This window comes from Perna viridis, chromosome 1, assembly GCF_037379345.1.
Source record: "Perna viridis isolate PV_CMFRI_1.1 ecotype Kerala chromosome 1, ASM3737934v1, whole genome shotgun sequence".
NCBI classification, from domain to species: Eukaryota; Metazoa; Mollusca; class Bivalvia; order Mytilida; family Mytilidae; genus Perna; species Perna viridis.
The window spans coordinates 37841735-37869579 of record NC_142445.1 but is presented as its reverse complement, the minus strand read 5'-3'; the positions used below and the strand labels follow the sequence as shown (position 1 = coordinate 37869579).

Genomic DNA, 27845 nt, shown 5'->3' with positions numbered 1-27845 from the left:
GAAAGATTAATAAGGCAGGGGTTCCAGGCTACTAACTTTTCATTTTAGTCAAAATTTTGCACAAAATTTACAAACATTTTCAACAAAGTGAGATTTAAGCTACCGGAATCCACCCTCCCCTTGAATCTGCCACTGTCCTAGTTTCTATCCCAAAATCTCCACTCTTTCACTCCACTCCGTAAATTACTCATTGCCTTTTATACCAAAGCTGTAAAACTGCCTAAACCATCATTCTTAGACAAGGTAACAACCCTGTAAGATATTTTCCTAACCATCAGGATTATGAAAACAACACGCATACGTTAATCACTATGTTGTAAGAAAAAAATCAGCGCTTAATAGCTTCAGTTCTGAAACTAATGCTGAAAAAAGTGCAGATCAATTAAAGGATAAAATGAAATATACATGTAGGAGGAAGACAAAAAGTGCATATTGCTTATATCTGCACATCTATGCCATATGCATACTGAAAACAGAATTAAGAAAGTTTGGATTACATTGATAAACGTGTACAGAAATTAGTTAATCAGAATCCGCGAACTCTTAATCCGAATTATTTAGTCCCTCTCCTTTACCGATTCCCTTCTATGCTAGAGTAGATAATGTGAGAAAGTTATATACATGTAGCTACAGTATTATCGGGGGTAACGACGATAGTTGCATGTGAACTTACTTTGGTAGGAGAAAAGGGGTATGGCTACGAACAATTGTTTGCGGGTATAGGAATTTATTTGTTGTAATTTCTTACAAGGCTTTTAATTTTTCGTGAATTACGGTATCTAATTCGCATCCGCGATTTCTTGACCTTGCAATAAATATATTCTTGTCCTGCATTATTTTTCAAAATCCTAAACTTTCCCCGAATCCAATTTAATAACAATAAATTAAGGTCATCGTCAAGATCTAAAGAAGCTACTAATCTCGAGTCTGTTTAAACGATAACCTCTATTTATAAGCATGACCTAATATTTAAATGATAAGTTATGAAACACATGTAAATTATATGTGTTTTTTTTATGATTTATGTCATTATCAATTTAACTGACAGATCGTTGTCTAAAATGCGCACAGAATAACTGATGTCTTGTTTTTTGAATATACATCAAACAATACAACAGAGGAACGAATAGGGAAACACAGCTTTGCAAGTAACGGATGACACCCCCAACGACACTTAAATTGTCAGGAGGATCAAGATTAGATAAAAATATAATACCAATACCGAGCCTGCATTCCTAATTTTAATACAAGATATGAGTCGCATTCGTTTCCTATAAGGTAAAACGCAGGGGCAAACATGAAAGACTAGTTATGTGAACAAAATAATGCATTTTGAATTTTATTTTTGTGATATATACATGAGAGAAGTGTGATAAATATTCTGATCGGGTGATGTTGTAAGCGAATATGCTAGCATCCCTACTCTTAACAAGCCTCTTGGCTCCTAGCCTCTTTTCGCCTCGTCAGCATATTTCTAGAAGATACAAATGTACACTAATTTAATAACATAATGATATTTCGCTGCAGCTTTCCTTTAAACAAGAACACAGCTGTCGACATGGAGGCTTATTGGATAAATAGGTTAACGATGATAAATTATAAAGATCAACGAACTTAAATCATAGTAACTTGCGTCATTCTTGTCAGAAATATCAATTAAGTCTACATTTTAAAATATTCAATATTCAAATGTAAGAATACACAAAATGGAAAGAGTTAAGTTTGAGGATGTGATCAATGTGATGACTTTCCGTTATGAATACTGTTTTATTCATATAAGTGTACATATATAGTTGTATTGATTGCATGTACATATACAAATTTCATTTTCTCCTCTGTCAATTAATGTGCATACTACGCTTGTCAATAATAAGTAAAATACTTTGACCGTACTTGCTTAGAAATTAGTATATTTTTCTGTTACCTTTTGTTTATTATAAGCATGCACAGCTTTAGAAATCTTATTATATATATATATATATATATATATTGGCTTATTGTTTGCTAGCTTGAGCTTGATTATATAATCGAATTGATCGTGTCATGTTTTGCTTGCTAAGCCTAAAAAAACTGTGATATCACGTGAAGGAAAATACTCACGTAATATTTTGCAAATAACAGCTCAGCCAGATTGCCCCTTCTTACATCCCTCATAGTTCGACACGGTAGTTATCAAAAGCTGCTACGAAAAATGATTCTGAATTTCGTCACGATATCATTTAGCAACTATTTGTTTTTAAAAATTGCGGCCCACTTTTCCCCAATATCATGTGTATATCCCTAAAACTTATAGGTTACCAGCAGGGAGGTGGGCGGATCCATGATTTTATATGTAGGTGGTGCACCGTTAAAATTTCGCCGAGCGGACCGAGGCGAAAAAAATTTTGTGGTTAAACCCTTGAAATATTCCGCTAGAGTGGATCTTTTGTGGTAAAATTAGTGAAAAATTAAAGTTTTAACCTAAAACCGCCACAATCGACCCCTTACAACCCATGCTTTGCAAATTTTAGAGGGGGCGCACGCCCGCCACGCCCCGCCTGACCAGTAATCTAATGGTATACCCTCATCATATTCTGTCTGTTATATCAGTTCTCGTTACAGTTACTATGATTTATTTTTTCTGCGTAAGCTGTATAACATTATTACGGGTGTGACGTGGGTAGATAAACACTTAAGCTTGTAATTTCTTTTTAAAATGTTCAATAGGTTATAAATGGTGTTGTTGACCTTAAAATGTAAATAACGGTCTTTATTTTTGTCGGCCCTTTGTTGTACAGTCAGGCTGTATGTGAAGAAACAACGTCAACGTTTTAATGAAAATGATCAATTACAACATTAGAGTAAAGACTATTTTCCCGTCAAGTTTTATTTAATAATAGAGAAATCTAGTTAGATTTTTTTATGTTTTAATGTATTTTGAAAGTCCACATGTTGCCCTCTTACGAGAATCGAAGTTAATCGTGTAAAGTAAGAATACAGAATATTGAATTGAGTAGCTGTTCTATATAGATGACGTAATATTGTCATTGAAAAGGAGAAATTATATTAGATTTTTATTTGCTACTTGTCATTTTTTTCCCTCTATTTGTGGAAAGAACGATAATCATTCCTTAGTTAACATTCATAAAGAATGTGTACGTCTATTGAATTCATGTTGAAAAATGATGAAAACGTAACTTTACTGAAAAAGAAGATATTTATGTGTTAACAATACAAAAGAATGCGTATTACAAGACAGGGAAAATAATACAAGTTTAAATTAATATGAAGTTCACAATTTTTCCTTTTGACCGCACAAATGTGTAAGAAGATGAATAACTCTAATTGCCAATGCTAATTTCTACATAGTACATTCTTAAAGTAGGTTGTAGACCTTTGTCGAAAAGAATGATATGTCCGACTTGTAGGCCAAATATTTTAAAATACTTTTGAAATATAACATTTGCCGACTGACAACAAGAATTTTCCATCTAGAAAACAAAGATTATAGAAAAAGTGTAGATGAGGAGAAATATCTCTTTCTTTGCTATAAAGACAGCAATAGCAATCTTTTGTTCAATTGTTTAATTACTTTAAAAAAAAGAGTTTTAGAGCTGTGAAAAACCTGTGTGAAGCGGAGCACATGGGCTTGCTCCCACTTTCAAATGTACAACCCTACTAGCGTATAGATTGTATACTACTGGGGCTGCATTTATGATACTGGGAGCAAGCCCTTGTGAGCGGAGCGACGAGACGAGTATTCATGTAAGCGTATAAGATTTAGCAGCATTTTGTTTTGTCGTATAGAATATTCTTATAAAGTCTTATCTGTTGATACGAGTACAAATGTATCTACAAAACAACTATAGTATATGGCCACGTGACTAGAACCTCTTCAAATTATTCCGCTCTGCTCAGCGTTTGACTCAAGGTCTTAGAGATTTATTGTCGGCGCAAAAACAACTAAATGGGACCATATATGACGTGAATATGGTGTTTGAATATAAACAAATTTTATGTAGATGTTGAGTAATCTCAGACACGACGTGTGTACAAGAGGATATATACAATGTTCGTTGAAAAATAGGCTCAGGAAAAAAATAACACATATACTAGGCTAATCAGCTTTAATCGACAGCAGTCAACTGCCAAAATTTTCAAAAGCGAAGTCTTATTTTAAAGAGATCTCTTTGTCAGGCTGCAAGAAGTCCAATTTTTCAATGTAGAGCGAGGTTATGCCATTAGTTTTCATTCGTTTTCCTTGCTTTTTATTTAGTGATCCGTGTATGCAACCGATGGATAAAGTGCATGTAGTTTACATGATACAGAGTGGGAAGTCAAAAAGTTAAATTTACTAAAGTTGCTCAGCACATTATTCGTTGAAAAAACATGACTGCATTTGACGACGGAATTAGTGACCCAGAACCTTAAAAAAGTTTAAGCGAGCGAGAGAAATGCTTTCAATTTTTTTTTTAAAAATATTTGATCAAGATAAAAGACGTAATACTACACATATTTTGTAAATGGAAAGCATTTGAACGTTGAATTGTTTTGCTGACATTGTCGTAAAAGAAACAAAATTTATTCACTATCAACCTGCAATACTCGATATGAAAACAGGGTAGTACATATCACCTTTCTGATGTTGCGTTTGTAGTGTGGTTAATTTTAGTAATATTTGATATCCTTGCCTCGTTTAAAAAAAAAATCCATACTTCTTAAGCTTAAGCCTACAAAAATTGGACAGCTATGAAGACGTAGTGATAGTTGTAATTTAGTTACAGAAATGATTAAATATATATACATGTAAACCTACGTATGCTTAATATTATTCATTTTCTGTAACAACTGAAGATCACGCAAGAGTTTATTGCACTTTGATAAATACAACAATGACTATTGAACAAACGTGTATGACATGTAGGTGTTCTCACGTTAATAGCGTGAGAAAAGTGAAGCGAAGGGTCAAAGGGTTAACACGTAAATACACTAATTGGACTGTCATTAGTATTTTCAAATAGCCAAATGCCTCATCTTATTTTAATTTGCAGACACACAAAATGTTCTTCTCCGTAGTTGATTTAAAGAAGGGAAAAGAAAGAAGTCAGTATATCTTTTTTTAGTTCCTGGTCGAAGTAACAGGTTTTGATTATAAAAAAATGAAACTAGGATTCAGAAGCAACTGTTTGTCTTTGTATTTTTATTAAGCAATAAAAAGTCACCATAGCATTAATGGTTGACCGTCTTTTGTTCCAACCACCATCAAAAGTTTGAAGGCGTCGGATATTTTGCCTTTTTTATATTTCTTTAATGCTTGCAAAATCAGTTTATCACAACCGTTGTTTTATTTCCGAGTCGTTATAACGAGTTACTAAGATAACAAGATACTTATGGAGTATTTCAAGGATTTTTTTCTTGTAATATGTATTTAGGGTTTTAGTCTTTCGGTTTGTTTCTGAAGAATTCCCTTGTAATCTTAAGAACTATTCTTTCTGTAATGTACATGTTATTGTTTTATGTGTAAGTTTTTGTAAGAATCGGTCAAAAATCAGGAAAAATCAGAAACACGCATGTCAAAAACCCACCTGTCTGACAATGTTATATCACCCAAAGGTAATCTCTATATTTGAAATGACCACTATTTGATCTCTACATCATATGTTCAAAATGTTTCACAATAGAATGTTAAAAATGAGGTTTTTGACATAGTTATCTACCCTAAAAATGTTCTTTAAGTGTACTCCAATGAATTATGAAATTATATCTCAAATTCCAAAATGATATGGAAGATTTTGTATTTGGCGCAAAAAAGTCAAAATATACTTTCAAAATGATGTTTTTTATACCATGTTTCACCCACTGCCTGGTTCTTATAGAGACTGACACTTAATGCATAAATGACATTTGTTTATGGTTTTTTTTGTCAGTAACCCACACATCAACAACGACATTATAACTACAGGAACACAAGAATGATTTGCTACAAGTTGAGGTTTACCCTCGTGTGTTAACTATTTACTTTTTGCTTGTTTTCTATACATGTTTGTGAGGCGTAACCCGAATATTTACTACAGAAGTGCATGTACATATATAATGAAATGGTAAAGGGCAAAATACGAAATATAAATTTATCTATATCTATATGTATCTTTCGCAAATCAGTTACTTATGTTACATGTTACCAAAAATCAAGACAAAATAAGTATAGCGATCCCAATAAAAGATTTTTATAGGTCAATGTTATTGTTTTTTAGGTTGAAATGCTGGCTTGTCATGTTTCGTCCGAAATTTCTAGTTTTTCGTTTTATCACATTAAAGTCAGACTTTCTTTTCAACTGCATCATGTATACCAAATTTTATATATTTGTCGTATATTTACCAGTTTCAACGGCATAGTAAAAGTTAAACACCGCTTAGGATGCGAGACATTGACATCTCAGACACCTAAAATTAACAAGGCTCTCCTGAGTTAGAAATAAGCAAATCGAAAATACCAAAGTGGGGGCATATTAAAGATGAAAATTCTATGGTCAAAGCACGAATCTGATGTTATAACTATTTTTCTACATTTTACTATCCATGGTCATACACTAAAAAATACAAAAGTAGTATAACTATCTTCGAATCTATCGTTACTATCTAAGGTCGTATTAAGTAGGTTTACACAGAAAAATATATACGACAAAATATAGATATTTTACATGTAGCCTAATCAAACTTCATTTGTTTTCCGTTTTAATTCATTTGGTTTAGAAATCCGGCTGTCATCTTACCTTTTTCAGTAAAAAAAAACCTCTGATTTTGTTATTAATTTTGCAAATTTTTTGTATACAAATTGTGGTGAAGGCTCTACCCGTACCTTTACTTTTCGTATAAGGGTGTACCCACCTATGTACTTAGTTGATTATTATTTCATCCAAAACAAACCTTCCCGTGACAATTATTTAAAGTAAACCGACAAATTTTAGTTATCTGCTTGATTAGTCTTTGAGAATAAAACTATCATAAACTAGAATGAGAACTACAATCAGGTAAGGCATTTCAATGTCGCGTGTAAAAAGGGGGGAGGGCATGTTGAAAACAAGTACTATCTTTAAAAAAAATAGATAGCCGATTGAAAAAAACATCTACCAAATGGAAAGTTACACATCGATCAATTATTAAGCATATAATCTTTAAATCAAGAGAAACAAAGTATATATATATATATATATATATATATTCCGTTTCCTGGTTTTTGGATCTTGCTTAACGTTATGTTGTTTTATACAAATTTAGCATTCGCGATGTTTGATCGTGATAATTTATGACATGCAATTATAAGCTACTTATTCAGATATTCATTATCTATAAAAAAATATATTTAACATTTTTTTATTCTTTGATGCTCAATAAATTGCATTGAAGTCTCAATAAATTTCGTACATTTCATATGAAATTACCTGATTGTAGTAGAGCTGTAAAAATATGAATCATATCTTTATGTCTGATGCGGTCTTACTTATATAAGCCAAGCGAACAAATAAAAAAATTATCTCAAGGTGTAACCTGTTTTTACGAAAGACTGTCACAATTTCTGTTGTCCTATTTCCTAACGCAAAAAATGATTTGTCAGATAAAGTTATCAACAAATTAATTTTAAAACATTATCTCCGGGGTGAATGAACATAGTCTAGTTTTAGTCCATGTCATTTTACAAGGATCTGTACGAAACTACTAATACAGTCTAAAAAGCTACAATATACATTGTACCTACATGTATATTACGTACTGCGAAGGTGTATAACGATTTCCGTTGACTGACTGGGTTGAATTGACTTGTTCGAGAGCTTGAAGCATGTGAATAGAAAGCTGATGAAAAGCTTGAATGATTTCTGTTTATATCGTTCTAGAAAGTTTCATTGATTTTCAACGGGATGTGGAATGATTTCACAACAAAACGACTGGTGCATTACGGTATAGTTTAATAATATACTCGACGGTGGTAGGATCTCATTGAACTGTGAAGTCAATAGGAAAACGAAAACGATTTATTACGTAGAGTTATTGCATTGCAAAAAAGTCAGATCATAAGTGTTAAAGAAAAAATGCATCTGGTAAAATATCTGATATAAATCTTTGACGCTTGGTATGGCGTGCTATAAACGTTTTCGAGGACTTTGTACAATTTGGTGTTCCGTAGAAATTCTGTTGTTCTCTGGAATTATATATGGATGGAGTTCATTGGTGTTTGTCTTTATCAATGAGGGGTTTTATTCGGAAATGTGTAGCACTTCTGACAACAAGCTGCATAATGTGACATTACTACTAGACAAGGAATCGGACCAACACAACGTAATTTTTGAAGGAGGGTTGTACAACACTTCAACTGATATCGGTGTCGGAATGCGCTCTAATTGTGCAGACCAGGAAAGTCGACTTGGGCTATGGTTTTCAATAGGCGTTGGATGTACATGGGGAGGAATGGCAGTTCTAGGTCCCCTGAGTAAAGCACTGGGGACAAGAATAACAAGAATAATTATTTTGTAAGACATCTAAATACTGATTATCATACCTAATAACAAATCCATTGCATTATACCTATCGTAAGTATAAAATCAATTGTATGCATATACGCGACACACTACATTTTCTTTGTATACTAAATTGCACATAGACAAAACATGCACGGGATAAGTTATATTTAAACCCGTCACAACACACATTCGTTATAAACCAAATTAAACCCAGTACACAGATAATTTAAAAACTAATGTACTATATAACACTGTGTCTCAAGTATAATATATACACTATGCTTCAGGCTATAGGGGGGTAGGTCAAGTTATCAAGAAATTAGGGGTGGGTTGGGGATAAACTTTCGTAAACATTTCGTGTACCCCATATTATTTAAATTCATAGTGTTACTTCGATTATTTTCTCGAGAGGAAGCTTCTTCAAAACATGAACCTAATCACGTATTTTACTTTCATATCAGTCCGCGTTAATATCCAACAATTTGTTACACGTTATATTCTTTTACATCTTTAAAATAAATGTGTTGGCGTAAATATGGACTTAACACATTGATGGTTTTAGTTACATTCTAGGATGTATTAGTTTTTTTCCCAAGCTAACAGGTACACTTATATTTAAGCTAAAATTCTAAATCCAGTAATACGTGTTTATATTTTCAGATTAATCTATGAAGCAGGGCTGCTGTGTTTGGCCTTTTCAACACCAGGTAAACTGATTATCACCAAAAATAGCATTGATTTAATGGAGTGGACCAGAATGCATTTTCACGAATAAAACCCTAACATATTTCGTGCATCGCTATGCTAGGCTATTAATATTCTTTTCGCCCCCTCTAAACATGTACATTTTGCATCCTGGATCAACCTACAGTACTACAATGTAAATCAGTAATAATGTAAATAAGCAGGGGATTTTTTTTCAATTTTTATATACAAAGAACTATTTTTGTAGTTATCTGTTGAAAAATGATACTGTCTTAAAACGAATAAAAAAAAATATCACGAAATTAAAAATGTATTTAAACTGGTAAAAGTTGCAAATGATTCAATCAATTAATGCAGACATATATATGTATACAAACACTGAAGTACATGAATCCATGTACATCTAATGAAGACAAGACTGGTTACTAAAATGCACTTGTTTATCTGTGTATTCCATCATTTTAATCTACATACTTGATTTATCCTTTGTATTGTTAAAAACAATTAACAATTTAAACGTTTTTTCTTATACAGTCAGTAAAACTCGATATTAATACAGAAAATATCCAAACTTAATGCCCACCAAAGTATTTTATTAATCATGAAGCGTCCAATAAATTTGAATAAAATGTAAAAAGTATAGACAGGAGTCTTTTTTCAGTCGTGTTCCTACAAGTGCACGGGTTTGCCCAAAACGGGTTTGTAAAAAAATGAGTTCGAAAAAAAAAAATAACGACAGGAGTCTTGTCAGTCGATTTCCTACACATTTATGGTTTCTGCGTTTGAAAAGAAAATCAGTTGGGAAAAAAATAATATAAAGACAGGAGACTTTTTTAGTCGTGTTCCTACAAGTGAATGGTTTTGGCGTTCAATTCAATTTGGCAACCTTCAGGATCAATGACTTATACATGTATAACCAAATCAAACTTAAATCCCATTTTCTTCAGAAATCCCATGGTTGATATGCCCCGGTCTCTGTTGTATCGGCATAGCAGGGTTAGCTCATTTTGCTAGCAACATTCAGGTGAGTCACTTAATCTGTACTTGCAATGATGTATCGTGCAGAAATTTGAATGATGAAACGCCTAACTAGGGCAATAGGTGGTCAATGTTCAATACGTGTACAAAGTTGAGAATTAATGGAGTAAAAGGAAGTGGCTTGACTGTGTTTATCGAAAGTTCCTCTTTCATCTAACAATGGTGAAGTGTTTTGTCTTTCTAAGTTCTGTAGTAGGATTCATTAGTGTTCAATTTTCATTTGACAAGAGTATACTAGTTCACCATTGTTTGATGAAAGATGAACTTCCTATTAGAACTCTACTGATGATCAAGGTTATAATGAGCATTGACCACCAGATGTCCTATCATTAACCATAGCGTTTATTCAGGTTAAGAACTTGCTAATCTTTAATAGTAAGCGACCATGTGATCTTTATGGGGAAGGGGGGCTAGGAGCAAATCTGAAATAAAAAGGCAGGACGATAATGTATTGTTTAAAAATTCCACGAAGAACAATTGGGTAAAATAAAAAGGATAGGATGCACGTGGTAGAAAAACAATCCAGGACACAAAATTTGATACTAGTCCCCAAAGAAATGAAATGTTATAAGTCACTTTGCTTCCTAGGAAGTGCTAGAAATAGTCGAGCAATTTACAAACATTTGTTTATTTAATACGCTATGAAACGATAAACATTCGCGATGTGATGTTAAAAGACAATGCATTACGTATATTAACAAAACCTTAATGATGACATATAAAACTTTATGTTATCCAACTTATGGACTGGTGGACTGGTACTTAAAATGATTGTCGTCTAAATTCAATGATTCACCATAAGTTCTGTTTTGTATATTCACATTCATATATATATAATTCAGGTGGCAAACCTCTTTACAACATTTTCATCAACCATAGTTGCTTTGTTTTGTGGATTATTTGACAGTTCCTCTATAGTATTCCAGATAGTGAGGGTATGTAGAATCCTAAAGTACTTATAACTGTTATCGCTACTAATGCCCATGCATTCTTTGTAAACGTGATCGTAGAAAGCGACTATTTGTCATTTTTTAAGCTGCGTATGAGTATTGCTCAATGTTAAAACTCATGATTTAAACATTAGGAAAATAAAACAACATCTATTAAATAAGATTAAAAAAATGTTGTGTATAAGGAGTTCTTTCTTTTATATTTCATGTCTTGCCATACGTAATTTAAAAGTTTTCCCAATTTCCATGAAGCTTTTTATATAAATCTAAATCATTTTAATGTCACATTAATTTGTCGTGCAATAAGACTTTGTTCCCGCATAGTACACAGAAAAAGACCAGATCAACCAAACAGACTTTTGTATGTGCAACCATTTTGTAAATATTGGTTAAGGTCACTCTTTTTTCCTAAAGTTTAATTTCTCGCGTTTCTATAACCAATACACATGGCATGTCAGTATTGGTTAACGTCTCCATTTTTTACTTAAATTTCTAACGTTTCTATGGTATATGCTCTTATTTGGTGAGTAATGGTGGAGGTCGTACTTTCACTATGAGTTTTTTGACGTTTTTATAACCGATGCAGTCGCTTGTCAACTTTTCATGAGGTCTTTTTTTGTTGCTTTAGTTGTCTGACGTGTCTGTAATCAATGAACACAGATTGTCAATAGTGGTTGAGCTTACCATTTTTAACTAAAGTTTTCTGACATTTCTTAAACAAATGCACCTGGCTGGTTGATTTTGGAGAATTTAAGGAGGTAGACCTAAGGTAAAGGGCATAAATCTTACAAATCAATTGTACGTTTGTATAAACCATATTACAAAGATATCATATAAGCATCTAAGTAACTGTAACTTGTATTTATTTTATTCTGTTTCAGTGTTTAGGTTGTCATTTTTCACTTTGAGGTTTTCTCTTCGGACACGTGTGTTCTTTTGAATTTTGTATGTACGCGTTGTTTAGTTTTTCTGTCATTTTGTTCTATGTTTTGTCGTGTAACTGATACTGTGTCTTTCAGATTTGAATATCACTGTTTTACAATTATGTCTTTTGGAGTAACATTCATTAACAAGTACAAGTCATGTTAAGTTACTAAATATTCATAAACGCATTGAGCTCCGACAAAACTTGAATAAGCGTAATTTATAGTATAATAAATATGTCAATAAGATATTAATAATACATATGTATTATTATGATCATCTACGAGGAACTAAATGTGGTTTAACCCGATTCCATTGTGTATTTAGTTAAATAAAGGACCACTCATACATTATTCAAGTACTAACCATAGTTATACAACGTTTAAACTTCTTACATATTGTATGCCATGTATGCTGGGAAGATTTATTTTAAGCTAAGTCGGAAAATTACAGTAAAGGCCGCTGTCGTAAACCCGTCGAGTGGTGTAGTACATACTTATACATCGCTCTCCACAATTATTTGGGTTAAATCTATTTTTTTTTATCAAGGCCTGATTTTAAAGGAACTCATTCCTCATTCACTGTTTCGCGTAAAAATACAGTACAGGAAATGCTGATCGTTTACGTGCAACTACATATATAACAGTTCATTTCTGTCGGTTGTCGCTTTCAGGTGCAATAGCAGTTCACTTCTGTCGGTTGTCGCGTTCATGTATTAACAGTTGTCGTTAGTGTCAAAACTGCTGATCTATTTTTAGTTTTCTGTTTGAGTTGAGATTTTTGTTTGCTTTCCTCGTTCTATTAATGTTTTGTGCTGACTTTTATCGTAGACAACTAAATTCACATGAAATGAACTATTCGGTGTGTTTCTGGAAAAATGAAATAAAATAAAATAAGGAATAAAGAAGAACGCTTTTAATGATAATGCACCTACATTTAGATGGTCATTGCTACCAGTTAGTTGTGAACTTCACGTTCCTTACATTCACACCTTTTCAATGTTTATTTTTCGGTTATTTGTGTACACGTACATATTTTGCTCGTAGTTCTTATCTCCGCTATCTTCGTTTCGCTTTCGGGTTTCATTATTGAATCAACAGTATTCTCCCCTGACTTAAATATTTGATAAGTTGATGTCACGGTTCTACCACGAAACTATTAGAAATTCCTGTACAAACTTTAGCTTTGCATAATTAAGATTTTTTGTACAGATAATTCGTTTGTTTCTGGCATATTCTTATAAGAATTTAATGATATATCAACAACGTATTTACTTCTATAGGTGTGTAGTACCGGAGTGATTTGTCGTCCATAGCTAGAGTGTTATTACAAAATTTATACATTTATAAAATACTTAAAAAGCCGAGGTAATTGAAAATAGTCATACGAAAATGACATCTTTATCAAATAACAACCAATAACAATTCACAAGAACAAAAGCAATAAGCAAAGTAAACAAAACAAAAAGAAACAAAAAACCAAAAAAAAACATAAACACAAACACATAAATGGGAACTTTTTATTGCTTAAAAGTTATTTTTCAAGTACTATCCTTTCTTGAAAGTGCGATTTGATTGTATCTCTTTCATTACACAGGTTGCCTATGGATTGGGGATAGGCCACAAAGAGACATTCCTATTCCTTGCTTGTTTACATCTTATAATGATTGGAACCAGTACGTTCTTAATTCTACCAAAATGTTACATCTCGAGTCCAATTAAAAATGTAGAAGTACAGATCAGTGTAACGGACGGGATGGATTACCAACTCACTGAAACACAACCCACTGAAATAGAAATGCCGAAAACGGAGAAAGGTAAATAATGAGATATGATTGCAATGCAATATTAAATAGAAAATCTTTGAATGCGACGCTCAGGCTGGCTATGTAAAGTAAAATATGTCGTTAATGTAAATGAAAAATGTCTATGTTCATCTGTATCAACTTATTATTTTTTTTTTTTTGCATTCTCCTTTTTAAAAAAGCTAGCAATAACTTTAAATCACCATGCATGCTGTTGGTTCACAAAAATAAGGAAAGGGATATATGTGGTGTGGTGGTGTTGCCTTTCTATGCGAAAAGGACCAAGTTACAAATGGGTTTAAGTTTCGAATTATGTGTATCTAAAGAGCTCGCTCTAAGTTCCACATGCTCTGTGTATTGTTTGATATACTTATTTTTGCATATACACCACTTCAACTTTTTTACTTTTTCTGGTAATTTTCTCCAAGGTAAATCATATTCTTTTTAAAATCAATTTTATGAATACATCACCAAGTATATGCTTACCTGTTTTGAATCAATATGTGACATGTTTTAATTTGTTTTTTTTTTCTACCATTCGAAATTTAAAAAATTTACATTTTGTAGCAAATCTTTGGAATAAACCTCGAGAAAGTGTAATGTGGTATATGACATCATTGACGTATACTAGTCACGTGACATGGATGACAGTGAATTGCCTCTTGTTTGCAACTTTTTTGAACTTGCTTCATATTAGAGTGGATAAGTTGTCAAGAGGAGATACAAATATAGGTAAGAATCATGAAGCGATTGATTGTATACATATCGCCAAGAAAATACAGGAGCAACTAAACAGGAGAATTCAGGCACATCAAAATTCAGACATGGCTTAGAAGTTTAGACAGACCTAACTGTAATTTTGACCCTTTCTCACGTCATCAACGATGACTACACAAGGCTGTATTTCGTTGGAAATGTAAAAGTAAAGGTTTATATTCATATCGCAGTGCCAATATTTACTCGTAGTTTTTCGTGAGCTTTGAAAGTTTTATTTTCACAGACCTAACTGTAATTGATACACCTGGTCCATGCTCCCAGTTTTTAGTGGAGTCCGAGTTGCTCATTTGCTTTTTTTATTTTTGTTTGTATGACTTTAGTTACTTTATGTTCTTTGTTGTGCAAGTCTTTTTTCTATGTTTGGTCTTTGTCCCTGGACCGCTATAACTTTGGTTCCCTTAATTACACTTTCTATCACATATTATGTTATGCAGAATTTGAATTATTACCAATTTCTGGGTTAATCGAATATCTTAATTATGGAATTCAATACTTCTACATTCTTTCATTCTTACTTCACAATGCAAACAAATATATAAAACTGTAGCACGATTTATAGGTATAAAGTACTAGTAAATTGACCATGAACCTTTTAAAGTCCTTAATTTCAAGAATATATGAATAACAAAATAAGAAACTTGGACTGTTTTTAGAACACATATTTGACTTCTTAAGCTTGTGTATTGAGTAAGTAAATGAAAACATTTCCATTGTTAGATTTTATACTGATTAACTTAAACTCGGTTTAAAACCTTTTAAGTACATGAAAATATCTAACTTAAAGGCTTGAACAATATATGAATGAAAGAAAATAAGGTACATACATGTACATGTATGTACGTATTTGAGAACTTCTTTAAAATTAGTTCATAACAATTTTACTTGGTCAACTACTATACTAAAGGGATCGGACACAACTTCGTAAAGAATATGCCATTGAAATTCAATGAGATGGATACCAAGATCAGAACATGGCACAAAGAAACGACTAAATATCTTTGAACAAAGTAATTCTTCAAATAATTTGGTTGTATATCAAGAAGGTCTACTTTTAATCTAACATTTCCATCTGAAATGCCTGTACCAAGCCATGACCATTGCGAACGTTTCCAGCTGTTCGGTTTTTGTCTTGAAATTGCCATTCGTTATATTAACTTTCCATTATGATTTTGTCTTTTGACTACTTCCTAGAAATGCTGCGTTCGGTAATTTTTTGTGTTGCCTTTTATTATACACTATTTTTTGCAAAATTCCCATTTCCATTTGTTTTCTAATTTGACCATTTTATTATCGCAGGTATTAGGTACAGTATATAATGATAGGGGTATCCTTCCTTCCTATCTTCCTTCCTTCCGTTACTTAGAGAGGTATCCATCTCTTACCCTTTATTCCCCCTACACTACTGAATGGAATTGAATGAAATGTTTTCTTATTGTGTACATCATACTCTTGATTTTAATATTTTTAGTCAATATAATTTGATTTCAGAAGAAACACGCTTTCTGATTGGACAAAAAAATTGTTCCTTATCTCATAGACCAAATTTTGCAATGTGACTATGATCATCAACCTTTTTTAATGATTTACTTATTTAATTTTAATACGAAAATTAAATTATACAGTACCTTAATACCCGTGGTGCACACATCAATATAACCTGCGTAGTGTACACCACGTGATTGAGGTTATTTCTTCATAAACCGAAAAAAATAATAGTCATTCCTTAAATAGACCGGAAATAAAAAACAGCCATTCCTTAAAAATACCAAAAATGTCAACAGGTGCATGTTATTAGATGCATGAGTGGGGTATCATTTTAGTCTGCATTGCTCACAGTTTTTCTATTGCTTTTGTTTCAGCAAGTTACTATTTGGGAGTGTTTGCTTACACTACAATGGGTTCAGTCATTGGATCTGTAGTAGCTGGTATTATATACGACGCTGAACGTAAAAGATATAGAGGTAAATTCAGGCCAAATTCAAAAGGATATGTGTTTCCTATAACACTACCTACCCTATTTTTCCAGCTAAAATAGCATTGTTTAAGTCAGTCAGAAAGATTCTAAATTGCACATTTTGTCGCCATTTTGAATAGCATTTCATATCATGCTAAACCACGATTACTGGATATTTTCTTGTTTATGAACATAACTAATCTTTAGTTCAAATAAAAAAATGAAATAGATTTCACTAACCAATTGAAGCATGACTTTTGTTTGTGTATGTTAAAACTGTTTAATTTAATTGAAAGCACTTAAAAACCTACGCAGTTATCAAAGTAGGGATTTATTTTTTTGGTGGAGGTTTAAAAAGGCGGTCAAGGTTTCCAATTTGAAATCAAATGATACATATCTAGAAAACATAATGTTTCTGGAGATACATTTGATTTTTTACATGTATTATTTACGCTAGCTTTATTTAGACGTACGTGTCCACTTTGTAAAACGAACATATATCTAAGATCATAATTATACTTGTATTCTTTTAGGGAACAACCTTTTAATTTGAGTGAAATTTGAAATTTGAAATTTGAAATAAAAAGGCAGGATTCAAAGTTTTCTGCTGTAAAAAATAAAAATGACAGGATATTATTATGCTTACATTTTGTAATTAATGTGCACCGAAGAAAACCGGCATTGCTATATATTTCCTTATAATAGAATGGCAGGACCAAAAAAGAATCAAACTACCTGCAAAAAAATTAAATTGCTCCCTTAAATTTCTTTTTCGTTGTTTATAATTGTAGATTCACCTTTCCCATCAAATAAATGGAGACCTGTTGTTATTCCAATGTTAGCTTGTGGTGTGCTTATAACGACTGTGCTTTGTTTCATGATGGAAGGCGGCATCACATTCTTACTACCGAGTTTTATACTATTTACATTATTTAGAAACTTTCTATTTTCTACAGGAATAGCTTTTGTAAATGCCGGGTAAGTACATAATAATACTTTTATCACTTAAAATGTTTAACAACTGTCTTCATGAGCTTGTCGATCATTATGGTGCGTCTAATTTCAACATTAGGACAGATGATTATTTCATGCGTAACAGTTTTCTACTGAAATATACTGGACATAATTTAAATATTGGCAAAAACTAACGAAACATCAATAATAGGGCAATTCGGATACATCGAAATCCATGTACTCAAACGTGAAAACAAGACTGACACCATCACTACTACTCCCAATGGAGTGAACATAATAAAATACAATTATATAAAAAAAAACATGAAGATAAGGCAACAAGACAACACAAAAAAATCTGAATCACTAATAATGCAAGAACTCCAACAAAAAAACAGGAGTGACTTCAGGTACCTCGAGAGAATGAGCATGTTCTGCTCCGCCATCGACACCCATCACACTGCGAGTAAAATCCGTTAAGAGTCTAGCTCCAAGTTCCCTGATGACTTTAAGATTCCACTCAAGTCAATATCTGAGACATGTTTTTCTGAAATGTTATAAATGTGCATTCAATTATTCCAACCCCAAAAATGACTTTTGCATTACTTTTTTTTTGGTCATAAAATAGAAAATTGATATTTTATGTAGTTTACCGCTAAAGTAATGCAGCTTGATATATTTTATTAAAGATTTCCGACAGAATATTTTGGACACCTGTACGGCATAATGACATTTATAAATGGTCTCTTCTCTCTTCTTCAATATGGTTTCGTGAAGTGGACTGTCTTTTCTATAGATGGATACCGTCATGTAAGTTTTGAATGATCAAATCAGTAATCTACATGTAAGATGTATTTCTAGTACTAAATGTATGTACAAAAGAATAATTGTTTTAATGGTTTTTTATCAGCTGTTTAAACAAGCTGAAATTGAATTATCATCGTTATCAGTAACATCAATGTTAATTCAACGTCTGATCTCACAGCTGGTGGACCAAAAGTCACCGAGGGTATTCACCAACCAAGTAGTCAGATTTGTCTGTCCTCGAATTATATAATTATATTTAATTTTTCAAAATTTGCTGTATCATACATTTAAAACACCTAAAACACAGAGGTTTTATTCCATGAAGCCACATTGCAGAAGCTCTTGGTTATGGATTTAGCTTCCTATTTCGATAGTTTTGGTATTGAGTACTTCTTGTATAGTTACATGTACAGTTAGTTCTTTTTTGTTATTTAGATCGTCTTATATATCTATGATTCTTTATTTTGCTACTGATGAGTGGTGACTTATTGAATAACGCGAGCAGAATTTCCAAATAAACAATGTTAATATGATTTGTATTTTTGTGTCTAACAGAGGATTTTCTTTTTCTAATTAAAAAATGACTTTTAAAACCTAACAAATGCATCAAAATATTAACTACAAATGTGTTTTTTCGATTCATTAAGCATCATTTTATAAGCGGGCCAAGCTCGCTCTTAAACGTATAGACATTCGTCTAAAATTGATCATACTGACACTTGGGACATTTTCGTCCTGACCAAACAAAACATTACATCTGGGTACATTAAAACTTCAGAAATAGTAAAATACTTCCGGTTGGAAGGACCTTGATAAAATTTCGCAATGTACGCCGAGTCCGGAACAGTTCTTACGATGATGTTAGGAATATTTATAATGCTCTTTCTCCAACTATTACTGATGAAAAATTCCTAATATAACTTGGCAAAATGATAAACGACATGAGGTCTATGGCACTTCAGGCCATTGCCTCCCCCATATTAATTCCTTTGTTTATATTATTTTCAGACACATATAGTACTTATATTACTTGCTTTAGTAACATTTCTGCATCCGGTTCAACTATGGCTCCGATCTGGTAGAGCAGTCTTTAATGGAGATAGATTAAAGGGAGATAATACTGCCACTAAGACATCTCTTCTCCAAATTCCAGTCAATGAGACGTAATAATCTTTACATGATGACTTTTACAAAGTGATACCTTTAAACATGCATTTTATATTTTTATTATGTCTGATATTATATTAAACTTTATTTTTGTTTTTTTATACCTTGTCTATTTTTTTCAAGTAAATGGTTATAACTAATTTATTTTCATTACCCTCAGCGAATGACAACAAATGATTCATCATACTTTCGTTGACGCCCGTACGTAAAGTGCAAAGTTCATGTTATTTTTTAAAAATTTTTATTAAATAATAGTAGACTTTTAAGTATAGTTGTTATATTTGAATTTTTTTTTTACATTTAAACAAATGCTGAGTATTGATAATATTTCACGGCACATCCTTAACTTGATTACATGATTATCTTAGGATAAGATGTGTGAAATAACTAACTAATGTGTCATAAAAAAAACTTGGGGAAAAGAACCTACTAATACGAAAACCTTATCCGACTATATCTACTCACCCTCATGAACGAAGAATACATTTAAAAAAAGTTTTTTTTTTATCAATTTAAGAACGATAAAACTGCGATTTTAAAAGTATCATTATGTTCTGGTAACAAAAAAAAAAACCAAAAAACAAATATACAGTTTGTATTCAGACACAGATATTGACAGATTGGAAAGAATCACCACCATTTCCATTTATTAATAATTTAATTTTGGTTGTAACAGGCTTTCTGATTGATGAAAAAGGCCATCATCTCATAGACCAAATTTTTTTATATGATTTTGACGTGAACCCTTTTTGATGAGTAATTTTAGTTTTACTCGTTGAATTTTGATATAAATTAAATGATAAGGAATGACTTTCATATTTTTTCGGTCTATTTGAAACAACCTCAATGCCCGTGATTGTGGTTATTTCTAATATAACAGTAATTCCTTCAATAGAATTCTGAGAAAATGTTTACATCTTTTAAGTAATAGTGTAATTTATATCAGATAAATATAGATAAGTCATGTAGGTTCACCTTTTTATTTAAAAATGAAATTCAAGATGGCTGTGTATTATGAATAAAAAGTAACTAATTTAAAAGGTAAAAAAGAAATAAATACAAATAAACCACAAATAAAACGTAATAAAATGAATGATGAGCGGTTTCAAAGACCAGATGAAGTTCCGGTCAAATTAAAAATTGCAGACGACAAAAATGATTGATATTGAATATAACGAATCACTATATGCAGCACCTTAACCAAATAAGTCGTAGTAGTAACATATGTAACAGTTTTACATATATTATTACAGTACATCGATTGAAAAAAATGTCCCTAATATCAGATTTCGAGCTGAAATCTCATGCTGAGTTCAGAAAGCAACAATCCATTTGCGCAGTTCCTATCATCTTGTGACAGTCAGGATGGTTAACAAATAATCAAAAGGGTTTTTCTTAATATTTAGAAAAGGAGATGTGATATTATGACCAAAAGACAAGCAAAGGACAGTTAAACTTCTACAGGTCACCACACGGTCTTCATAATACGCAAAACATTTACCATAAAGCAAGCTGTAAAAGGTCTAAAGCTGAAATGAAATTATTCATAAAAGACGAAAGTTTACCTTAACTATAGAAAAAACAAAAAAAAATTTAACAACAACAACAACCACTGGACTACAGTATCCTGGGTTTGGATAAGCACACGAAGCATGTGGCGGGGTTAAACATGTTTGTGAGCGCTCAACCCTCCCCATAACCTCGGGCATCACAAAAACGTTACCAACAAAATTCCCCCATATTTCAAAGACAAATCCATACCAATTATTTCATATTCCTATACTTCACCCACTGCATCCAAAATTTTCAATTATAAAAGGCTACTGCAGAACCTCGAGATTGAGGACTTCAAGGCTAAACTATCTGACTGTTCTTGAAAAACCTCTCCATTCAAATATGGTCCTTCTGGTCACGTCGTTACGGAAGATTTAACCATTATCGAAAACGAATCTCTGCGTAATATCCTTTCTAAAGGTCCCAAGTACCGTGAACCAAGCTCCATAAATTGGAATTATAACTTTAAAGTTCTTATGGATGCCGTCGAAGATATGCAAGAAAATGGATAAAATGAGAACAAGAAGACATTGATTCTCTGTCAGAGTGGTTAAAGGCCGTGAGGTCTTTAAATTTGAAACAAATGAAAGTTTTAAGTAGGTCAATGAGTGCCAAGGCTACATCAGTTTTCAAAGACCCCGATTTGGCAAAAACATTGTCTACACTTCATGACAAGTATGTTGTCGTACCAGCAGACAAAGCCCAAAACAACATTGTTTTGTCTGCAAAACGTTTTATATCCAATGTTTATTATCAGAGGTAGACGTAGAAAATAATAGCAGTGATAAGACCTATACTGCTACCACTCTCTCCAAAGAAGAAATTGTGGAAAACCATAAATCTGTGCTATCCTCTTTTGGTCTCTCTACCAAGGACAATCATTGTAATTTACCGTCTATGTACTAGATTCCTAAACTCCACAACAATCCATACAAACAACGTTTCATAGCAAAATGTGCCACCAAACCTCTTTCAAAACTTTTACATTTTATACTCACAACTGTCAAAAAGGGTCTGCAGTCCAACCACAACACTTGTTACTCCCGTAGTGGCATTAATTCAATGTGGATCCTAAAAAATTCGAAAGATCTTTTGGAGACAATCAGTTCAAGACTATTATCTGTATATAATAGCATTACAACCTATGATTTTTCAACACTGTATACTTCTATTCCCAATACTCAGTTAATATCCCGACTTAAAAACTTTATACATTGTTGTTTTTCCAAAAAAGATGGTACACCTAAATACAAATATATAGTTCTTGGTAGAGATTCCTCATACATTGTAAGAAATAATTCCAAATCATCTTTCAAATATACAGAGGAAGATGTTTACAAAATGCTGGAATTTTTAATCGACAACATATTTGTCCAATGTGGTGGACGTGTTTTTTCAACAAACGGTCGGCATTTCAATGGGAACAAATTGTGCTCCTTTACTTGCTGACCTATTCCTTCACTCTTATGAGGCTGACTTTATAGCTGATCTAATCAGAAAGAAAGAATATCGTTTGGCTAGATCCTTTAATCTCAGTTTTCACTATATAGACGACGTGTTATCTTTATCCTAATTTCGGGGATTTGATACATCGCATCTACCCAAAAGAACTTGAGATAAATGATACTACAGACAGTGTGAAGTCAGCCTCATATCTTGACCTACACTTAGAAATTGATGGTAAAGGAAAACTATTGACCAAACTTTACGACAAACGTGATGACTTTTCATTCAGAATTGTCAACTTTCCTTTCATCTGTGGCAACATCCCTTCGGCACCTGCGTATGGAGTGTTCATATCACAACTCATACGTTATGCTAGAGCCTCCCGAAACTACGCAGACTTTTTGTATAGCGCTAGAACTCTAACAAATAGGCTTCTGGAACAGGGTTATGTTGCTACAAGTTTGAAGACATCACTACAGAAGTTTTATAGTCGTCATCATGAACTCATGGATCGTTATGGTGTATCCATCTGCACCATTAAAACTAATTTATTCCACGGGTCATAGTTTTCCTTTCCTCGTTTGTCTACCCCGGACTTGACTTTTTATGAGCAACTCGGCGGGTGTTTCTAGAAAAGCAGAGGATGCTTACCCTACCGGTGTACCTGGTCCATGCTCCCAGTTTTTAGTGGAGTCCGAGTTGCTCATTTGCTTTTGTTACTTTGTATGTATGATTTTAGTTACTTTATGTTCTTTGTTGTGTATGTCTGTTTTCCATGTCTGGTCTTTGTCCCTGGATTACATTCGTTTGATTACCGCTATAACCTTGGTTCCCTTGATTACTCTTAAATAATGACCAGTTTCAAAACTAACCTTCTATGCTCAAAACTTCTTACAAAATCACAGGCTCTTCAAAAAAGGCACAGAAAGGTCAAAATCAAGGTTGTCTATACCAATCATTAGGAACACGTGCAAATTCGATGAAAAACTAAATCAAGCGTAATCTGTAATGTACTTTCTCTTCAAAAATATATTGCAGTTTTTAGTGAAGTTCGAGTTACTCAATTATTTTTGTTACTTTGTATGTATTATTTTGGTTAATTCACGTTCTTTGCTGTGTTTGTCTGTTTTTCCATGTCTGATCTTTGTCCCTAGATTACATACTTTGATTACCGCTAGAACCTTGCTTTGCGCTCTTGATTACCCTTTCTGTACTAAATAACAAATTTGATTTTAAAATGCACATTCTCAGCTGTATATCGACTATTTTTGTATCAAAATACCCAAAACGAATAGATCTATAGGTTCAATGTGTTTTTGGCACTACACTGAGACCTAAAGGAAAATAAGTTTTCTCCCTTTGACATTGAAGCTTTTGCTGCGTTAAGTTTTGGATGAAATAAGGTCATGACATCATTATCGAATCAAAGTACTCATGTACTGAATCAATTTATATCGATCGTTTGGATTTTTATGCCTCAAATAATCGTAAATTGCAAAAAATTGGGATAAAAGAAAAGCACGGGTATCGAAATCAAACGTAACTTAACCTAAGTTTGATATTACTATATATGTGTGATATCGATCTATTTGTTTTATTTTTTACATTCATCATTCTGATTACGAAACACACACACACCAACATGCATCGTACCAGTGCGCCAGTTTAGGTAATACATGTATTCAGGTTCGATGTCGGTTTACATAGAACACTTAGATGAATGAATACAAATGCTTCGGACATAGTGCACAACTGAACTTCAAACTACTAGTTGGCCATTCCCAGTTTTCTTTTTGAATTCAATTTATCGACCTCCAGGTCGAAACTGTCTGTGAAATCATTTAAACTTAATCCGCAATAATTGAAATAAATCGTATCCTTAAATGTTCCTCTCAACAAACTACATTTCACAGTTGATAAGCTTAATAGCTTAAGTGCTACAAGTTATTCCACAGACGTCTATGCGTCATGTAAAAGCGCTTAGTTTCTGCGCGCCTAGCTATAGCTCCACAGACACGAACATAAACATTAACGATAATGTCTTATAATATAATTTCACCGTTCATGTCTGGGGCAGAAAACATTAGGCATGCACTTTTAAGTCCTGGACCATCTACATTTCCAATATAGTAACCAAGAAAAAGCAATAACACATGACCCCAAAAATGACACAAATTCAGAGAAATGCATTTTCAAAATTCCTATGCCATCCTATGCAAATTTTCATTTAATTTGTCATCTTCGGGCTTCAGGTGTCACGAGGCGATAACCGTAATAAAACTACACGATACAGTAAATGATAAGTCAGGATGGATTGTTAAAAAATGACCAAACGATGAGGGCAAGTAATAGCCTGAAACCCTTTCTTTATACAAGTTTCTTGATCGGAACCACTGCCCCTTTTATCCGCCAGGGTCTGCATAGAATATCTGGTATTTCAATTGGTACTCAGCATTTCTCTTCATATTTCAATTCTATGATTGATAGCTATTTATAATCGCGCAGGGTTTTCGTTTCTAGCTAAACATCAAATGATTTATTACGCGTCTAAACATAGATGGGCAACTGGCTTAATCGGGTAAATGTATAAAAATAAACAGATACAGTACTGATACGAGGTTAGAGGTCAACTATTTTTAATTGGATCGTTGTTAATACAAATCTAATTAATCAGCAGATTTAGTTCGCAGTAAAAGTAGTTTATTTAGTTTGTTTATTGGAGTATATAACATAGATTTAAATTTGATGTATAAGAAATACCTACGAAGTGGACCTAACAATCTGAATTTGAACCTTAATGGGGAATGCCAACCGAACTATTTTCCTGCGGTAGTGTTAGTTAATTGCTGATGCTATCAGATTTTACAATTCTAAAGGCTCCGGTGCTTGCTATATCAATTCTGATTGATAAAAATATGTATTATGACGGTATAAATTAAGTACATTATGGTTTTGACTTTTGGTAACAGTAGGACAAGCGAAAGTGTATTTTAGGCCTAAAAATTGGTCCGCCCTTATTAGAGTCCTCCAACGACGTTTGAACTATTTCGTGTGTATAAGTGATTCAAAAAATGACGTAGAAAATGGCAATGATTACTGTGTCACAGCAAGTTTACAGATATCTATGAATTTCACCACTTGGAAATTTAGATGTGTTGAATGTGGACTTTCTATTTTTCTTTTATATATTTTGATAAATGTCAAAAATTACAGACAATACCAATTGATTCAGAAAATGATTAATGTGAATTAGGTACAACAATGTTCTCTCATGGATTTTAGCAAATAAGGGCTCATTATTTTTTTTTAATCGTATCCTTGCAGCTTACTCCAGCAATGTTCGAGGTTGTCTGGCAAGCTATTTTCTGACTTGGTGCCATTCTAACTCCTAGCATCTTAGCTAAACATGTGTTTTAAAATATTTTAAGTCTTTCATTTACATAAAAGAAGTTTAACCTACCGGAAATCGAGCGATAAAAATCCTAAATGCTTGTTAAATACCTAGAAAACATTTTTGAATTTTGAATTATGTCACTAATTTTACGGAATATAATATATTTTTGACAAAACGAACTTAACGGTGGTAAAGGCAATTCGTTGGTTAATTTGATATGTTCGTTTCGCAATTACACACTCAAAAAACTAAAAACCAAATATGAAGTTCATTTTAACAGCATTTACAAAGGATTTCCAGGATTGCTGGATTTTCTCATCAGGTGGGTCATTTGTTTTTCTTCAGTTCAGTCACCTTCTCCCGTGTAATGGTAAAGAAACTGTATAAAACGTTTAAATGGTAAATAGTTAACTATAATTCTGCCGATTTCAAAGGACGTCGGAACGAGCGTTATGCAATGTGGCGCTCGGAAGTAAGAGGTTGGGGTATGGAGGAAAGGAATTCCAACCTCTTACTTGTACGAGTACCTTGCAGCTATACCTTATTGAAGTCATAAAGCTTTGTCAGTTCGCTTTTAGCCAAATAACAAAAAGCTGCTAAATAAAGTACAGACTTTTGAGGAAATTTGAAGATTATTATTATACTGCTGAGTCTTTACTTACTTTGCTGTGGTTCTTTTATATCTTACATGAGACAAATGAGATTTTCTTTATTAACAGTAGCAGCCTGGGACTTTGGAAAAAAAGTGGGTCCCAAAATTTTTGTTTGCATAATACGCCGCCATATTGGCTTCCCCAGCAACTACCTGTGATTAGATATTTTCCCATACAGGTACTTCCGGTTGTCTAACTGTAAGTCAGTGTCAATAGGAATGTGTGCCTGTGAATCCATAGTAAAGTTGATCTATATAGCCCACTATCATAATCATATTCTAGAAAGAAAAAAAACATACAACGATGTTAAAGTTGAGTAAGAAAAGGGGTTTAAGAACTCCATTTGTACAAGTACATGTAGATATTATATTGTGTGTTATACATGATGTTATAAAGTTCAATCTATAATAGTAATTAACATTGATTTAAGATAGTACGCGCGTGCGTGATATGAGTTGGCGTGTTTCTTTCCTTATTCTCAAGGCTTTTAAAGTTAAATAATATTTTTGAAAGTACGTTCAACAATAAAGTCATAATTTTACTTACGTTACCTACTTTAATCTTATTTATTACCTTGATCACATCTTTGCGGAATGGAGAAGAAAAAAATGATAATCCGCATGGCTGATTTATCTATTTTTCTCCTACGGACCATAACACTGTAAAAAGAGTAATTTATTAATGGTTTTGCATATTAAGTTTAAGTGTACCGATGATGCAATGTTATAAATTGTAAGACAGCACGACAAAATTTGAAAATTTGATTTAAGCAATGCCTTACTACAAACGTTTTTCAAAACTTTGTGCAGTTTGGTGTTGTGTTGAAACTTCTCTGGAATTCTATATGGTTGGAGCTCCTTAGTTTTTATTCTCATTAATGAAGGTTTTTATTCCGAACTCTGCGAAAACAACAAAACACAAACGAAATATTCAGAAATTACCAATATGACATCTGTAAGATCGGAAAAAAATATATGAACAACTTAACAGGATTCGCTCAGGAAAAAATCTCATTTTGTAAAAGTCAAGAAATTCGGCTTGGGCTGTGGTTTTCTATTGCAGTTGGATGTACGAGAGCAGTAATGGCTATGTTTGGTCCAATAAATAGAGCTTTGGGGACAAGAAGTACTAGAGTACTAATACTGTACGAATTGTTTTTAAGATTTGCTACGCTTTAAAGGAATCTATGTTTTTATTTAGATTTTCAAAAAAATTATATATAA

General features: G+C 32.7%; 1 protein-coding gene and 1 long non-coding RNA gene across 3 annotated transcripts in view; one reads left to right on the top strand and one right to left on the bottom strand.

Moving 5' to 3' along the window:
• The window catches only part of LOC148628629 (equilibrative nucleobase transporter 1-like), a 45653-nt gene extending 25977 nt beyond the window's left edge, over nucleotides 1-19676 (top strand). For both annotated transcript variants that reach the window (XM_088591307.1, XM_088591297.1), the window contains exons 3-12: nucleotides 7872-8504; nucleotides 9156-9202; nucleotides 10148-10224; nucleotides 11081-11173; nucleotides 13709-13928; nucleotides 14484-14648; nucleotides 16553-16654; nucleotides 17439-17625; nucleotides 18291-18411; nucleotides 19417-19676. In XM_088591307.1, the coding sequence (XP_088447433.1) occupies nucleotides 8110-8504; nucleotides 9156-9202; nucleotides 10148-10224; nucleotides 11081-11173; nucleotides 13709-13928; nucleotides 14484-14648; nucleotides 16553-16654; nucleotides 17439-17625; nucleotides 18291-18411; nucleotides 19417-19575 (1566 nt within the window). In that variant the 5' untranslated portion in view covers nucleotides 7872-8109 and the 3' untranslated portion in view covers nucleotides 19576-19676. The remainder of the gene's footprint in view (nucleotides 1-7871; nucleotides 8505-9155; nucleotides 9203-10147; nucleotides 10225-11080; nucleotides 11174-13708; nucleotides 13929-14483; nucleotides 14649-16552; nucleotides 16655-17438; nucleotides 17626-18290; nucleotides 18412-19416) is intronic.
• Nucleotides 13818-27284, bottom strand: LOC148628628 (uncharacterized). Its single transcript, XR_015924069.1, has 3 exons — nucleotides 27196-27284; nucleotides 26775-26900; nucleotides 13818-13898 (listed from the first exon to the last, which is right to left on the bottom strand). It is a non-coding gene; the product is annotated as an uncharacterized LOC148628628 (long non-coding RNA).
• Nucleotides 27285-27845: the final 561 nt, after the last annotated feature.